This window comes from Gallus gallus, chromosome Z, assembly GCF_016699485.2.
Source record: "Gallus gallus isolate bGalGal1 chromosome Z, bGalGal1.mat.broiler.GRCg7b, whole genome shotgun sequence".
Lineage (NCBI taxonomy): Eukaryota > Metazoa > Chordata > Aves > Galliformes > Phasianidae > Gallus > Gallus gallus.
Genome location: NC_052572.1, coordinates 52,673,024 through 52,690,346, shown reverse-complemented (window position 1 = coordinate 52,690,346; position 17,323 = coordinate 52,673,024). Strand labels below are relative to the sequence as shown.

Sequence of the window (17,323 nt, the reverse complement as noted above, 5' to 3'; positions counted from 1 at the left end):
AGTTAAAGAGACTATTTGTAATAGGAAACGGTAATTTAAGCACAAGTGCCTCACTGACCTAGTATTTTCAGTACATCTGTGGATTTTCCAGTTGCTTCAGCTTCTACTGAAGACGTACAAAACTGTTTCTCTTGCTTCTGCTCTTGGTGTGGGAAGAACAGGGCAACCCAGAACCCCACTTCAGAGTGTCAAAATAGGACTAGCTTGTGGCTATTAAGTAAGTGTGATACAGAAGTGTCCACTCTACTTAAGGTACTTCTCCAACAGTCAATACAACTATTCGATATTTATATTTGATGATATTTCAGAGTGAACCACTTAATTTAGTGTGTTAATTATCTAAATCTGATATAAACTATAAAAATATGCAATATGTGAACTCAGAGTTTAAGACAAATTAATACCATGCACAACTGCAACACCTCCAACTTCATAATAGGATGGAGCTGGAAAAAAACAACAACAAACAAGAAAACCTGACAGTAGTTTTCAGGATCAAATCTGAGCTTTAATAAGCATTTTTTCAAGCACTAACCAGACTTTTTCCATTTTGCAAGTTTGAATCAAGTACAAAAATACAATGCAAGGCACTTTAGGTGATACCTCCACTGAAAATACAGATAGATACTATACTTAAAAACAGCTGATTTTCTTGAACTTCCCCGTTCTCCTCTAGAAGTGCCACAGTTGAATCTTCATATAACAGGAAGTGGTTCATGTAAATCTCTACTAAAGCGGCTGTCATACAAAAAACATGAGATAGTAGGCTTTATTTTACTTCATTCCTTACGTTAGTTTCCATATTCCAATGGACCCTTCCCAGAGCCTCAAAGCTGGATAAACTGGCTCTGTGAACTTGCAGCGGAAGGTGTGCAAATGCGTCATGCCATCAGTAACATTATAGAATGAAAGGATTCCAGCTTCATAATCCAGAAAAACACCAATGCGATCAGGATCATCTTCTATCAGGAGAGGGATCCTCTCCCCCTTGTGAAATGCCCAGTATTCAAGATCAAACTTTTTAATGCACCAAGATGCTCTATTCCAGCCTAGGCGACAGCTTTCAGAGTCTCCTTTCCTGCCAATGGAAGGGTAGGCTGCACCAATCCACCACCCAGCTCCAGCATGAAGGAGGTCAACTTCCCAGTAATGGCTCCCAGAGAGGAATGCATCTCTGCTTAGCACTTGCCATAATTTATCAAATCTCTGCGGACCACAAGGGTAAAATATCCTCCTCCAGTTACAGCTTACTACGAGACGGTCATCAGACAACTTCAGCCTTGGATGAAGGCTGTCATATTCCCAGGTTGGTGATCTTGCATCTGCAATCAAAACCATAAATGTACTTGCTATGTTTATCATGCCCTTTGAAAAAGGCCCAACTTACTTCTATACAAAAAGCCTGCAAAGGAGCCCACAGCTGGCAGTGTCTTGGAAACTGTGATTTTGCAAGGAGTAAGAGGCATTTTTTACCAGGAAGCACTGCAATGCCTATATGCAGCAGTGCTTTGAAGTAAGTTGCACAGTCTTTAATGCAGGTCAGTAAAAGATATATTCAAGTCAGTATATGTGTGTTTCATAAATGAGATGAAGTATACAAATGGGCAGGCTATTAACACTGAGAGCTTCTGCTTATAAGCAGAATGTTGGAGACTGCTAGCATGATGACAGCCTAGGGGTTTTGGACAGCACTGGAGCAGGCCCTTGAGTTGTGAGGCCTCATTCCAGTGAGATCTCCTTTGAAAAACAGGCTAGGAGTCTGTTTCAGACAGTCTCCACATCTCAAAGCAGAAGCATCATGTACTGAGCAAAGAAACAACCTACCACCTCCTGGAAGGTTTGCAGCAGCTCACCTAACTTGTCATTTACAACAGAAAAATTTCACTCTGGAACTACTCTCTAGAAATCACCAAATGCAGCAGCAGACTCTTTTTACCATGAAGCAGGACAGAAATCAGAAAGCCAGGAAAAAGACCTCAGGAAAGTAAGTACTACACATGAATGACTAAAAAATACAGCTGCACCCCACACCTCCCTGCTTTACTGTGACTCCTAACAATGGCTGTGTTTAAAATACACAGAGCAGTGGTGCACCAATAGGTGTTGTTTGATACATGGCATACTAATAGATTGTCTTGGTCTGGGCAGGATCACAGCACACACTTGCAAAGACATACAGAAAGAGTTACTGATGTGTAATTCATGTGTGCAGATGCTAGAGGACCCACTGCTGGTAATTCTGCAGCCTTCACACTGTACCTGTATACTGCAAATGAAGGGAGAAGCAAATGGCACTGTATGTGCAGTGCTAACTGAAGAATTTTCTAAACAAAAAGAAAGGCATGACAATTTTAATTCTGGCATTATACTGTAAACAAACTAAAACTTCCAAAACGACACCACCACAGGGCTCGGGCTCATACATGCAATATCTTATTGTTCTGATCACTATTTTAGTGGTGAAGTGCAAGTCAGAAAAGCTAGTACTGGTTTCCCTATGGTCTGAATAGGTGTTTAGGTGGGTGAATACCACAGGTACTAATGCACACCTGTGTGCACAGTTGGTGACAAAAGACAGGAGATGGGAATCATTTATGTAGGTAGAAAGAGCATGCTGCAGGATTCTTTCTTGTGAATGACTGACTGTCTTCGGGTCTTGGCTCCAAGTCACCCTCAGAGAGGTCAGCACTGGGGGTGCCAAGTTTGTGCAGAGCACAAGAGACACGGGGAGTGAGAGATACTTGAACTCGAGTCTCACTTTCAAGTAGGCACAATACAAACATCCTGGCTACAGCATCTGCTTCTTTTCTAGAAGCAGAGGTCGAAGGGGACCACTTAAGCGTGTAACTGGAAGAAGATGGCTCTACTCTCAAGGTTTTAAAAATAAAACAGAATGGGAGATGCTTTTCAAGAGCATGAAAAGCTGTGCAAATTAGTGATCTCTGCAAATCAAATTTGCCTGAGAATTTAGATTTTCATGAAGTGCATTGCTACTGCATCTCAAGCAACCGCAAATAAATTGGTTGCATAAGAAAAAGAAAACAAAAAAAAGGACAAACAGCACCAAAATTCCACAGACAGAAACTAAAATTTCTTTCCCAATGCGAGATACAGAAAATCGTACTAACTTTCAGGCGAGGCTTGATGCTCCTAAACATCAGAGCCCTTCTAAAATACAGTGGCAGCTATCATTCATTGGCTGTTTCAGTGGATGGATCACGAGCGTTTGGAGCCTCCTAGCTTTTGTTTAACCACACTTACGTTTTAAGAAAAGCATCCGATCAACAGGAGACATGGTTTTCAGCATTGTTCCAGGCTCCCTCTTTGAGGTGGCATTAAGGCTACCGAATACATCTGGGCAGAGATGAAAGGGGACAGCTTAGGTAAGTGTGTAAATGGAAGAAGAACTTTGGCTCTACTCTCAAAGTTTTAAAAACACCACGGGGGATTTTATAAGATGGGTTATTTGCTTCTCTCCTCTGTGTTGTGAATTCCACCCACATCCCGAGGAAGGTCGCAGAGTCACATCTTGTCTTCCATGAGACAATCTGCAGTACTTTTCCTGGAGAGGGGCTACTTGCTGTGCATGCTTTCCTCCTTATACTCTTTGGATAGTATGGAGATGCTGGATCCTAGTGACACAACCCAGCACAACCCCAAGTAAGCACCTACCATACCTTGAAAAGCACATCACTATCAATTGGTAATACAAGACAACTCCATATAGTAGCCGTAGTGCACCTCCATGGCACTATCTAGTAACTTCCCACTCATCATGCAGTGACCTTTCAGGTAGCTGGGTATAATCCAATGGTCACTGTGACCCTGCTAGCCCATAACTTGGCTACTGTCAGGATTTCGCCATGCTTATGTGGCTTTGTGGCTCTGTGTTAGGGAACTCCTTGCCTTAATCATGCCAAAGGTCACTTAAGGATGAAATACCAGCTCAAAGAATCTCCAAGGAGAAGCTGTTAGCTTCCACCTTTAAAGTACCAAAAAACAGATTTATTTTTTTTCAGATTGACTGGGACAGAAATGTCACTAGGTACATCAACTACAAAAAGTGTCCATTTTTTACATGTTCCCAATGTCTCAGGTCTGCCACGAGCCCCACCAGAGCATTTACACCCAACAGTAAAAATGTGAAAGGACAGATCAGCTGTGTTGTGCAGGTGTGATGATCTAGAGACAAAAACAATGTAAGTTCAACAGGAAGAAGATATCCATAATGAAATAACTGATAAAGCTGGGAAAAACATCAGAATAACTTGGAGGCATGAAAAAGACCTTTTCTAGAATTAAAAGAGAAACTGCCTAAGTTTCTTCATCACCAGAGCCATATAGCAACATTATGCCAATGCTGCCAGAGAACAGCACCCATGCCTAAGAAGCTGTTGTTTTTTCCAGCTCTCTGTTCATCTAGTAGAAGATCCTGCTCCTACTTAGAGACCACTCTTTATTTAGGAGAGCAGGAGAAAGCAAAATTCATTGCATTCTCCCATGCATACCTTCTTTAAGCCGAACTTCTAGCGGCTTCTGTAGAATGGACTGAAGAAATTTCATGAGACATGAATAGTGGTTGAGTATGTGCTCAAATGAGAGTGGTATCGGATGCCACTGTTCCGGCTGTCTCCTTGAATCCTGCATTTCCTTCTCAATTTCTGTGCATTTCTGAGGGCAGAAAAACAAATGAGTACAGTCAGCAGCACAAATGGATTCTTCCCTCCCAGCTCCCACACACAAGGGCAAAGACAGCTCCGATGCGAGGTGAACCAGGCCATAACAAGTACATCTGGCTGTGCCTTCTTATCAGCTCACTGGGAAAGCGGTGGACCTTCTTGATACAGTGTTAATGTTCAAGACGACCAAGCATGCCTAATTCTTGTTTCATACATGCTTAAAAGTATGATAAATAATCTCCTTTAGACCTGAAATCAATGCGTGAACCTAACAGTCCAAACATTAGGAACCAAACTGGTCCACCAAAATGGCAACAGAACAAAAAAATGCAGTGAGAAAGATTATGCTTGCAGAAGGATCTACAGAAGCCAGCCACCAGAGCAGTTCACCAGGGACTAAGAGGGCAAGAGGCAGGGAGAGACTACGCAATACCACCTCCAGGAACTGAATAGGATCACTGCACTGCTGTATCTCTCTGATTCGACGTGAGAATGCCTCCAGGGCTGCAAGCTCTTCTTGACAGGACTGCACCTGCTGACCATGTGCTTCAAGGGCCTGCTGAGTCTTTTCATCAATGACATTTCGTGCCAGTCTCTCCTCTTCCTGAAGCAGTAACTGGAGCTGTGTCACTCTGTCCAGCAGCTGCTGTTTGCTTGTAGCGGCGTGTGCCTAGAGATGAAGCAGAAGAGTGCCTCCATACTCAACACTCCTAGAGAAGCAGCACCTGTCTGCATCTTTGAAGAGCCACAGACAGAGAAAGATGTCTATCCTTGGAAAATGATCACCCAGTGCAGTAGCAAATCACGCTTTACCTTTAGATCATCAGCAGCTTGCTCTACGCTCCTTCTGTTACCAGCTTGTTGCTCTTTTCTCACCTCTAGATTCCTCAAATACACTGTGAGGAGTTCCTAAGCAGTAAAAATAAAATAAATCACAAAAATTACAAAGTATAAAATAAAATCTGTTTCATAACATTCGTTTTGTTTACATATACAGAGAGAGAGCTTTCTTTCCTAACAAGGAAGTGTGTCACTGAAACAGTTTATAAGGCTATCCAGTAAGCCTAGTGGCAACACAACATAAATATTTTATCATTTCACCTGCTGCCCAGTGGGCAGCTAAGCAAGCGCCTTCATTCAGACCATCTGTGGAAAGCTCTGTCTGTCGTCAAAAATACAGTGAATGTTCAGGATATCTGTGCAAAAGAGCGGTCAGAAACAGCCACCACAGTGATGCTGTGGTCACTGACTGTTAACAACTAATATTTAAAGCTCAGCATCTCCAGTATCTGTACTAAGCAACACAGCTCTGCTGCACCTCCCCCACAGTTCTTCAACCACAGCCCGCTGTGGGCTGAACAAGTGCGCTCAGTGATGCCTTTTTGTTAATAGTACCCCAACCCTCAGCAGTGCATGAGTGCTGCATACAGAGCCTCCCAGCAGCACGGGGGTACGGCAGCTCCGCAGCTATAGCCGTGTCAGCACACTCACCCTGTGTGGGACAGAGAAAGACATTATGAACAAAAGACCTTGCAAATGAGTAAACAAGCTTGGTAGCTACTTGCACCAGATGTAAACAAGTATGAGATGCCTGGTTGGTACATGTGACCAAGGGGTTGTTGCACGGGTACGGAAGGTTGTAAGCACCTTCAATAAAGGTCTTCCTTCTGCACCAGCAACGGAGTCCGTGACTCTCCTGCCACAACTCTGCACCAGTTTGTCATTTGGTTATGACAAGAGTCAGATGATAATAGGCTGCAGGCAAAACCAGAGAGCTCACAGCTGGCAGTCCCCTGCACACATACGTACATGCAAGCAGACAAATGCTCTACTCGTGTGGAACCAGGAACTCAGGCCATGCCACCTCTTCCAGCCACAACTTTCCCCTCTCAATGTCCCTGTCAAACCGAAGGGCTGTGCTCCACCTGACGATGCAGGAGCTTTGCAATGCCCAGTGATCAGAGGGCACGGAGCATCCTGACCAGTGATACTGCACGTTTGGATCCAGGGAAGAACCAGCTGATGGACCCTGCACAGCTGTTGGACACCCCCAGTTTGCAGTTCCTAGCAGCACTGAGGAAAACTGTCAGACTTGTAGGTATGTCAACAGAACAAAACAAAATTACTGGTCCAAATACGATCCCTGAGGCTACGATGACTGTGGAGACACATCTGTGCCTGAAATCTCTGCAACTCAAGGCCAGCAGATGTCAGCAGAGACTTCCTATGGACATCCTGTTATACCTGGACCCAAGTTTCTATCTTGCTCACTTCTTCTGGTCCAGAAGCCAGCAGCTGTTGTCTGCCAGCAGTGTCCATGCCCACAGACCGCAGCACGACCCATCTCTGTGGTCGGTTTGGCGGGACAGAGCAAATGCTCCCTGCCGCGACCAAAGCAACGCCTGACAGCTCGGTGATGTCCTAGCAGCTGCTGAGCAGGGCTGGCACAGCATCAGGGCCTTATGTGTTTCTTCCTCTGCCTCCGCAGTGAAAAGTTTGGGTGCCGGCAGCATCACACCCATGCTGATCGCCCAAACTAACCGTGCCACATAACGCTACGCCCAGCAGTACAGCGCAGGGCAGGTGTTTAGGCGGATGACCGAGCTGGCGCTCAGGAGCGGGCTGGGCATACACCTGACCGCAGGGGGCAGCGAGCCTCTTCCCCGCCTATTTTGCCTCGTCTTCTTCCTCTCGCCCTCCCCTTCTCCTTTGCCCGCTGAACTATGTTTACCGTGACCCGCGAGTCCCCTCGCTCTCGCCCTTCTCTCCCTCTCCCCGCGCCGAGCGGGGAAGCGCCGTGCAAGGCAGCGCGGCCGAGCCGACCGGCAGACGGACCCCGCGCCTCTGCCCCCTCCCCGTCCTCCGTTCCCCCGCGCAGCAGCAGCGCACCGTCCGCACCCCTGCAGCCCTCCGAGCCTCCCACCGCCGACGGCGGAAAACCCACGCGCGCCCACGCCGCGCAAGGAAGGCGCAAAACAAAAGGCTCCGATCGGGAAGTCCGCGGCACGGAGCCCTCCCGCAGCACGGCGCGGCTCACCTGCTTGTCGCGGGCCGCCTGGAGGAGCAGGCGGGCGTCGTGGCCGCGGTGCGGACCCAGCGCCGGGCAGAGGGCGCAGACGCAGCGGCCGCAGTCCCCGCAGAAGAGCTCCAGCGGCCGCCCCGAGTGCACGGCGCAGCCCCGCGGCCCCGCCGCCACCCACGGCTGCCCCTGCGCCATGGCGGCCCGGGCGGATGGGGAGAAGTGCGGGTGCGGCTGCCGGGGGCGGGCCCGGGCCTCTGTGATTTCCTTACCGATAAACGGATTTGAGAATGTGCTTCAAGAGCGCTGGAAAAGTGGGTTTTATTTTTATTTATTTGTTTGTTTGTTTGTTTTTTTGTGTATGCGCAGCTCCGCATTCGGTCGACATAAATACGTCTTTTCAAATGGACGCATAGAGTCACAGCCAGACGTTCAACTCGAAGAAATGCCATATGGCCATATGTCTCTACCAACCAGAACTTTGTGAGTCCTATCTGACCGGAGAAACGTATCTCTCGCTTCACAACCAGACCTTAGCCACACCATTGCTCTCCGGCAGCACGCACGTGTGTGAACAGCTGTTTTCAAGGACGAAGCACAGGAAGAGTAAGAAAGATTTCACCAGAAATCTCTGATGAACATCTTGAGAGATCACTCTTGAGAGCCGCTGCCACTGAAACAGCCTGATGCGTTAGTTTCACAAAAACGCAGTCAAATACCCTACTAGTTTTATGTATTTTGTTCTCTTTTTTTATGTTTTAATTAAAAATATTTTAAATAGGTTTTGTTACTTATATATACTAACTGCATTTTTACAAGGCTGCTCTGAATTTAATGCCTCCTTGCTCAAGGCCAGGTTGGATGGGGCCCTGGGCAACCTGGTCTAGTAAGTGGGAAGGCTGGTGGCTCTGCCTGGCAGGGGAGGTGCAGATTCATGATCCTTGAGGTCCCTTCCAACCCAGGCCATCCTGTGATTCTGTGATTCTGTGATTATGTTGACCCACGCTGCCAGAGGTGGATGTTGGTGGTACAGCAGTAGAAGATGAACCTTCCCACCAATACCCCATCCCATGTTGTTGTTGTGTGACTGATGGCAGCAGAGGGGCACTCTGACACAATGGTGTCTGACATGGAAGAAGTGCGTGTGAAGTGAAGGGGTGGAACTGAATTCCTTCACGTGGAAAAAATGGCACTCATTGACCTTCATCAATGCTTACTGAACAGTTATGGAGACTAAACAGTAGGTGTGAGCACAGTGAGGCTGTGGGTGGTTTGTCTCAGCAGCAATGCTGTCATAACAGCTGTGGAACATCGGGTCACCTCCGCTGGTGCAAATGTTACAATTGCCTGTGCTCACCACTTGCAAAAAAAAAAAATGCATAGCTAATGGTAAGGACTACGTTGAAAAATCATGTTTTGTAGCCAAGAACTTCCTCTTTGAAGTAGTGTCATTGTGTGCTTTGTATGGGTTGTAGATATCATGGAAATAAAGAGGAGGCATCACCTTCAGAGTGGCCTACACATATGCAGCCCAAGACAGTTCCTCTTGACTCAGTGGCCCGGGCAACCCAAAAGGTTGGACACACATGATGTAGTCCAGCTGTCAAACCATCACCACCATGCCCAATAGCCATGCTAGTGAACTCCATGGAACTCCACGTGGTGTTTTCCTGTCTTATCTCCATGAAGTCCATGCCTGTGTATTCCTCCAGTCCATCACAGGCCCTCTGCAGAGCAGCCCCACCTCTCTGCCTCCCAGCTGAAATTACAGTAGGCTTGTGGAGAGCATATTCTGTCCTATTGCCCTAGCTGCTGATAAGGACGTCAAACAGCATTGGCACAGCACTGACCCCTGAGGAAGGGTGCTGGCACCCAGCTGCTGCCTGGACTTTGCACACCTGATGGTGGTGCTTAGTGCCCAACATTCCAACCTCTGCTTTGCCTGTCCTCACTTTGGCTGAGGATGTGACTCAAGAGGGTGCCCAGCAGCATTTCAGCTTGCAGGTGAGGACTATCTGCAGCACTATTTCTGTTTCACATATCACTTTCACAAAAGAACCTTTTGAGTTAGGGTCTCTCAGCTTTTTGATGGCTTTCATTGATTGTTTTTGAGGAGAAAGCTACAACAAAACTGACATTTTTGCAGAAACAGCAGAGGTTGGCCAGGCACTGACACCACGTGCTCACATCAGGTGTACTTTCACCCTAGTGCTTTGCTGCTGAACACCATGGGCAGAGATCGCTGTGCTATGGCTGTGAGGGGCTGCAGGAGCAGGAGGTGGAGCAGGAGCACCTTGTGTGCAGATACCAGTTTGTTCCTTTGCATGGAGGGGCCTTGTTAAGTGCTTGAAACAGGGCTCATGTGCTTCACACAGGGCCTGGGGCCGCTTGTGGCCAGCAGGAATTCTCCTCCACCATGGCAGGAGAGTGTTAGAGTTAAACCAAGGAGACAAAGGGCAGGAAGTCACGCTCTAAAGCCACCTCATGCTAACAGCCGAATGGGGGAGAAGAATTGGGGAGAAGGGTGGTGGGCAGAGCAGGGCTCAGTCTTCCCCTCTTCATTCTGACTTCGGAGTGAGCTTGGAGTGAGCATAACCCATGGTGCCTGATGAGGAGAAAGCTGAACCTGGATGCTGCCTTACATTTCCCATGCCAAGCAACAATCCTGCTGGGTGCATATCTGCAAAGCTTGTGTGTGAAGCTGGCAACTGCAACACACAGAAGCCTGGCTTTGGTATGGCCATTGTGTTCCCCATGTCTTTGTGCAGAAAATTCCTCATGCAGCGCTGTGTTTTCATTCTTGGATGTGTGGGTTCAGGGGCGCAGTGAAGCCTGTTGTTGTGCGCCATTCACAGGTGCTGGTGAAGATCCCAGGTAACCAGTGATAGAATGACAGGTAATGGCCTTAAGTTGTGTCAGGAGAGGTTTGGGAAAAACTTCTCAGAATGAGTGGTGATGCACTGGAATGGGCTGCCCAGGGAGGTGGTGGGGTCACTGTCCCTGGAGGTGTTTGAGAGCCATGTGGATGTGGCACTGAGGAACGTGGCTGGTGGTTGGACTTGGTGATCCTGGAGGTCCTTCCAACCTCAACGATCCTATGATTCTTTTTGCAGCCATATGCAAAGGAACCAGAACACTGCTTTGGCAGAGGCACTGAGGACTGCAGTTTGAAGAGGCAGATAGGCAACATCTGTAGGCATCAAGCAGCGGTGAGTCCCTGCCGCACAGAGTGGGTGTTCGTGTTCAACAAGGCAAAGGATAGAATCCTGTGTCAAACCAGTGTGCGCTCAGTAAAAGCTGCCCTTCCCCTGGTGTGAGAAGAGAAACTATTCTTCTTGCAGAATCAGAATGTCTTTTGTTTTCTTCTTCCTCAGGGTTAACCATGTGGGAGATGGGGGAAGCACAAAGTCTTAATCACCCTTGTTTCATTCCAGGCCAGGTGAGCTGTCTGACATCTTTTTCACACATCTGTCCATTTTAAGCAACCTGATTTTACAGCAGATTTGGAAGTGTCCTAAAATTGCTTCAGCAGTTACATTTTCATGCTCAAGTTTCATTTTCCTGAAATGGCCATCAAAATTGGAAGTTCTCGTTTTCACTGGCGCTGAATGCTCTTTGTGTTTTAACCTATTCATTAAGGAAGCAAGTTAAAGTAAGAGTTCTTTTGTAGCTTAATTAGAATCATAGAATCAACAAAGTTGGAAGAGATCTCTAAGATCACCCAGTCCAGCTGTCCACCTACCACCACCATTTCCCACACCTTTCATCACAGCTGCTTATACTTAGGTCAGCCATATGGTTCCCCCCTGCCCAAGTCAGGTCTTCATATAGATCCTCTTGAATTTATTCAAACACAGACCATTACAGACAGTGTGCTTCTGGAGCTCAGGGACTGTAATGTAATAAGGCACTAGATGCCAAGATTCTCCATGGCATCAGTTACTGCAAAATCTATCAAATGCAAAGCTATGGGCTCATTTTGGAGAGGTCACCTGCAGGATCTCACTTCTGGAGCAGTACTCGGGAAGGCCTGCAGCCCAGATGTCTACACGTGGGTTTTCAAGGAACGTGGTCCACAATCAGCATGAGCAAATCTCGTCTATACTTCAAACTTTGGATCCCAAAGCAGATCGTCTGCTCTTTAAGGATTAAGACAGGTTATACTATCCGCTTCAGACATGGAGTCCTTGCAAAAGAACATCCTGCTTCCTCTGTCTGATATCAGTAGTTAACCTTCTTCACAGCGATCTCTGGTTTGCTGAAGGCTTGGGTACCTGGTCCTTCACCCTGCCCCCATCCCCTGGGGTGATGACTTAAGTTATGCAGCAATTCTGCATTTGTTTTGCTATTCTTCTGTTAAAAAAAATATGAAACTCAACTTGTTGAGCAAATAACACAAAAAAGAGTGCAGAATTGCATGACCTACACATACACTACTGTAACAAAAGTTTGTTTGGTGTCCTCCGTGCATTTCTTGGGTACACTATTGGTGGTGCTCAGTAAATGTTAAGCCCTACAGAAGTTACGATTTTCTTTCCTTTTGTGTACAGTTAACGACTTTGTACATTGCAGACATAGATCAAATATCATGCTAACACCTCTCACTTGTTGAATCAGACACCCCATCAAGAGTTGAGATAAATGGCCCAGCGACAGGAATTGTTTAAGTACGCGAATGAATGAGCAATCATCCATGAGCAAAGCTGACGACTTAGCATCTGGATGCTGCTATTTCATGAAGACCACGCTACATCCTCTGCAGTTCTTAACTGCTTTGCACCTTTTGTTGCAGACCGATGGTCCTCTACCTTGAAGTCTTATTGAAAAAAAAAAAAAAAATAAGAGCAAACATTTGCTTCGAGGTTGTGCAAACGCCTGTCCCTGTCTATCTCCTTGAATCTGTTGATGCTGTCCCAACAGAGGATGATGAAAGGTCATCAGCAGAAAATCTATTTTTTTAATTTGGCCTTGGTCTGTGGAAGGAAAATAATATTGCAACATGGCTTACATAAGAATACAGGCCCAGGCAAATTCATTCATGCGATGAAATCATACAGCCTTCAAATACTGCTGGCTCTCCATGTTGGAATAGAATAAGGTGGAAAGAATATGTTGCCGAAGAGTACTAATAACCATCTGTACACAGAATAGGTGAGGCCTACAGTCAACGGCAGGTCATAATTGCACAAAGTTGGGAAAATTTTTCTCTAACAGCTTGCTCACTCATCTTTACCCCAAAAATGAGACAGAGGGGAGTCTCCAGCTTTCTCTCCCCCCAGGATTTCTCACAGTATCTGGGATTGAAACCCCCCTTTTATCCCTATCCTTCAACTGTATTGTTTCTCCTCGTTTCCTCACTGGCTGAAGTACTGAGGTTACAGACTTCCTGGTCCACCCAATACACGTTCCCCCTTGTATGTCATCCCCTTTTGTATCATGTATCATGTGTGTAATTAACTCCAACTTCATGCAGCTCAGGGAGGAGAAGTTAATTATGCTACTAAATCTGCTCAGCATGTCCAAAGTTTGTAAGTTCAGTTGTTGACAGACCTTCATAACTAAAATCTTGTTTGGTAAGAATGTACAGACACCAACAGGAGAGGAATCTGCAAGCCTCTGCACAAGTTTGTGAGCAAGGGCATCTTGTTTGCAAACCTCTGGGTAAATAACATTGTTAGCAAGGACATCTTGTTTGTAAGCCTCTTTTGTTTCGTGTGAAGAGCAAATGCAAGATATAAGGGAGCTAATACTTTGGTTATTGTAAAACCATGTGCTTTATAAGCACCAGTACCTAATTATGACCTTAATTATTATAGTTCTGTGAATTGTTAAATAAATGCTTTCTAAATCACTATGCAAAACTATTGCAGCTCTTACTCTTCATTCATTTACTTGTTTAGTCGTTTTTACGATGGTAAGCCATACAAACATTATGGCGTGCATATAATTTTGTAGGTAGTCTGCTGCTTGAAATACATTTTCTGTTTCCTTGTTTTGAGCACGGGTCCTTCTCATTTCACGTGTTGGTCTTGGCTCTTAAATGGAGCACTTACCTTTGGTTATTGAAAGGATTGCGTGATGGCCTGGATTCCCGCTACTCAAATAAGCTCTGAATTGCCTAACTTCTCTCCCCACATCTCCCTCTCCAATAAAACAAACATCCTCCAGACCACAGCAAACCTGGTTGGTGAGTATGTTTCTCCAGGCTGCACAGCCTGTTTTTTGGAAAGGGTTTTACCCAGCTCCTGTACCTGAAAAGAGCTTGATTTTGTCCCTTAATACTGTGTGAGGGAACAGCATGTGAGGTAGCCCTGACTCGAATCAAGTGATCTTGGTTTTTACCTCATTTCACACCAGTAATGTGACCCCTGCTACCCACTGCTTCCAGCTGGGGGCTCTCCAGGCAGTGGGGCTGCTGGCCAGACCAAAGCAAGGTACTATAAGCTAAGATACACTCAGAAACATGCTCCCCTAATACCCACTGCATTCTTGCACACAGGAGGAACAGCGGCAAAAACAAAAGTAATGCCAACACTACAAGTCACTGCATTTTCAGTCTGGAGGCTTCCTGGCAGAGGTATTCAAATAGCAACGTTACAGGCTGCCCAGGGAGCTGGGGGAGCCACTGTCCCTGGAGGTGTTCAGGAACCGTGTGGATGTCTGTGGCACTGAGGGACATGATTAATGGGCATGGTGGGAAAGGGCTGAAGGCTGAATTTGGTGACTCCAGAAGTCATTTCCAACTTTAACGATTCTATGTTAAGAACAACAAAAGAGTTTATTGAATCACACGGGTAAGCCACTTTGACATCTCAGGTAACACTGCTGTCCCCGTGCTGCTCTCCCAAGGCCGTGCCAGCAGACATCACCGTGACTCCAGGACAGGCTGATGTCCATGACTGGCACTACACATGGTTTTCATTAGTTGTGTGCTGAGTCATCACCACTTTAAAAAGATCCTTTGTGGTATCAAGGCTGCATAACAAAGCAAAATAGGAAATCTGTGGTTTGGGAAATCTAGTTGGTGGACATCCCTGCGGGCTGAAGCACAGTTATTGTTGCCTATATTCTACTGATTTATGAATAAGATAAAGGAGTACAAATGCAGCTGAATAGGCCAGTAGGAAAATGGCTAGCACGTATGAATGCAAAATGTCAATGGGTCACATATGAAGTCAGTGTATGAGGGAAAAAAAAAAGGATGCTGTGAGAGAGAAATGCGTGCAAGGAATGGGGAAATGCTGGAAACGCTGGAAAAAAATCTTGTAGCGTGCCTGCTGTCTCTCAGAGCACTCAGAGGCAGCCAGACTGGGCTGGTGAGTGCAGTGACAGCATTTTTGGTAAACCTCGCGGTGGGAAGAACGCTCACTGTGTCCATCAGACACTGCATCTTCTTTCACTGTTGTTACTGCAGCAAAAGGAGCTGCTGTGAGGCTGCTGGTAGCCGGTGGCACACATGAAACTGTGCGTGTGTTTTGCCAACGGACAGGGCAAAGGGAGATAAATTCATTAAACAAGTGAGTTTATCTATACTCGTGTTTAGGGCAATAAAAGAAATGAAAGAAAGCAAGGTAATGCACGTAATCATTACTGCACAGAATTAACTACAGTGATTAAGAAACATCACCAATTGCCCTCATACTTCTCCATCGTGCAGATCCGCAGTTTCTGGGGTGCCTCTGTTGCAGTGAGGATTTGGAGAACCTTTCCTGGCAACTGGGAGGACCTACACAGTGCGTCCACTCGGAGGTGAGGTCTCTAGTGTTGCTGCAAGCAGGTCCAGCTTTTATATTGCTGAATAAACAAACTTACATGACCTAAAGGGAGGTGAAATCTGGCTTCATTCTCCTTTTGGATTCCACCTCAGGCCTGGCCAGGGCTCAAAAAGGAACCAGGGGTGTTTGTGTACTTGTAGGCCTTGATGCCATGCTTCTAAACAAGGAAAGGTTAATACTTTCTGAAAATGTTCTATCTAAGCTACGTATCTTGCTAATGACCAGACACCAGTGTTATGTAATGCTTGGTTGTGAGGTTCATCAGGAGGTCAGCGTTGGTTTGGGGGAGGTTGTTGAGGCCTTAGTGCTTCAGTGTGCTAAGTGGAACCTAGAGGAAAGGTTTAACAGCTTGGAAGTCGACATGACACGCACCCAGATAACTTGATGCTGTTCACCTCACACTTACTACATACCACTGGCCTTTGCTGTCCCTGATGGGCCTCTGCATAGCTGTTAACACACCTTTAACGGCTGGGCTTTCCTTGTGGTGCCCTGGAGGCGCTTTTTCTCTCCAAGCTGCTAATCAGCTGTTCATTCCCAAACAAAAAATATGCTAAATTTGGTCCTGGGTACCCGAAGGATGATGGTTCACAAGTTTGTTCAGAGAAAAGGGAAACTGCACTGCGAGACACAGTAGGGTATAAATGGCATAGTGCAATCCATGCAAATGCTGCACAGGAAGGCTGTTAGGCAGAACACAGCTTTTTAGAACTGATTACAAAGTCTGTTTGCATGTCTGATAAAGCAGAGTGCTTTGTGGACGCAGCAGCTGATGGGAAGTTGCTCATATTCTTAAATAAATCAAAACCCTCCAAGGTTAGGAAAGGCAATTGGTCAAAATCTGTCTACAGCAGTACCGCTGTCCCTGGAAATACAAGGCCATCTGTAGAGTATGTAAGCCTAGATAAGGAATAGGGAACTCTATCTCCTTTCAAGCATACCATCATTCCTAAATCAGCTGATATGCCCTATGGACAAGGAAAAAAGGCCAATCAGATGCAAAGGAATGGCACAGCTGGAGGTCATGAGGTTGTGCGCACCATGGTGAGAGCTGCTGGGGAAGGAAGGTTCCAGCAGCGGCCAGTAGGTGGAAGAAAGACGGAAGAAAAGGGTCACGAGAATACAAACAGGATGCAGAATCTGAAGATGGTGGTATGATTTACCTAAAGTGACAAACGTTGACAGAAGTTGACAGCAACAATGTCAACTCCAAACAAAACTTCAACAGTGCCAGAAAACTCAGGTGGAGAGGTAAAGCAGTGTGAGCTAGGACAGTTGCTTTACAGACTGAGGAAGAAAGTGAGGTGCTGTGACACATGGGGTGTGCTGAGGAGAAGTAGGGTCAGAAAAAGAATCTACGGGCAACTCCGCTCTTCAGGCTAAGACTGGTTGTGGCCAAACCACTGATACTCTTGGAACATCCTTTGCATGGGGCAGAACAGCCACTGCCTGGGCACAGCAGACATGGCTTTGCAGGTATCCAAGCTCACAGATGCTCTTCTGGTTTCTGGTGCAGATTTTGCTGCGATTGAGATGATCTCTTGCATCTCTAATACATAACATTTCTCTTTGCAAATGTGGTGATATTTTTTATTTTTCCCCAGGAGTTTTAGATAGTCCATACATTCCAAATTACGAGGAAGGGGACACCTTCACATATTTGCTGATTCTTCTGTCCAAGAACCATACTTTCGTAGCATGGCAATTTCTCCACGTTCTACAGAGCAGATGCACAAAAAGGCACAACTAGGCTCTTTATACAAGGGGTACACTGATGTCATTCAGCAGGGACTTCGTGCAAGAACAGACCATAAACTCTATCCTACTGGATCAGAAGGACAATCTTTCCT

At 46.2% G+C, this 17,323-nt stretch overlaps 1 protein-coding gene and 1 long non-coding RNA gene across 2 annotated transcripts; one reads left to right on the top strand and one right to left on the bottom strand.

Annotated features, from left to right (window-relative positions):
* Positions 1-486: 486 nt before the first annotated feature.
* On the bottom strand, positions 487-7,915 carry TRIM14 (tripartite motif containing 14). The gene is made up of 6 exons (NM_001031431.2): positions 7,717-7,915; positions 5,493-5,588; positions 5,116-5,349; positions 4,509-4,671; positions 3,262-3,354; positions 487-1,322 (listed from the first exon to the last, which is right to left on the bottom strand). The coding sequence occupies exons 1-6, from the start codon at positions 7,894-7,896 to the stop codon at positions 787-789; spliced, it is 1,302 nt and encodes a 433-aa protein (NP_001026602.2). The 5' UTR covers positions 7,897-7,915; the 3' UTR covers positions 487-786.
* Positions 7,916-9,645: 1,730 nt separating this feature from the next.
* Positions 9,646-13,570, top strand: LOC101752070. The gene is made up of 4 exons (XR_005842698.2): positions 9,646-9,702; positions 10,812-10,907; positions 11,073-11,137; positions 12,316-13,570. It is a non-coding gene; the product is annotated as an uncharacterized LOC101752070 (long non-coding RNA).
* The last annotated feature ends 3,753 nt before the right edge of the window (positions 13,571-17,323 follow it).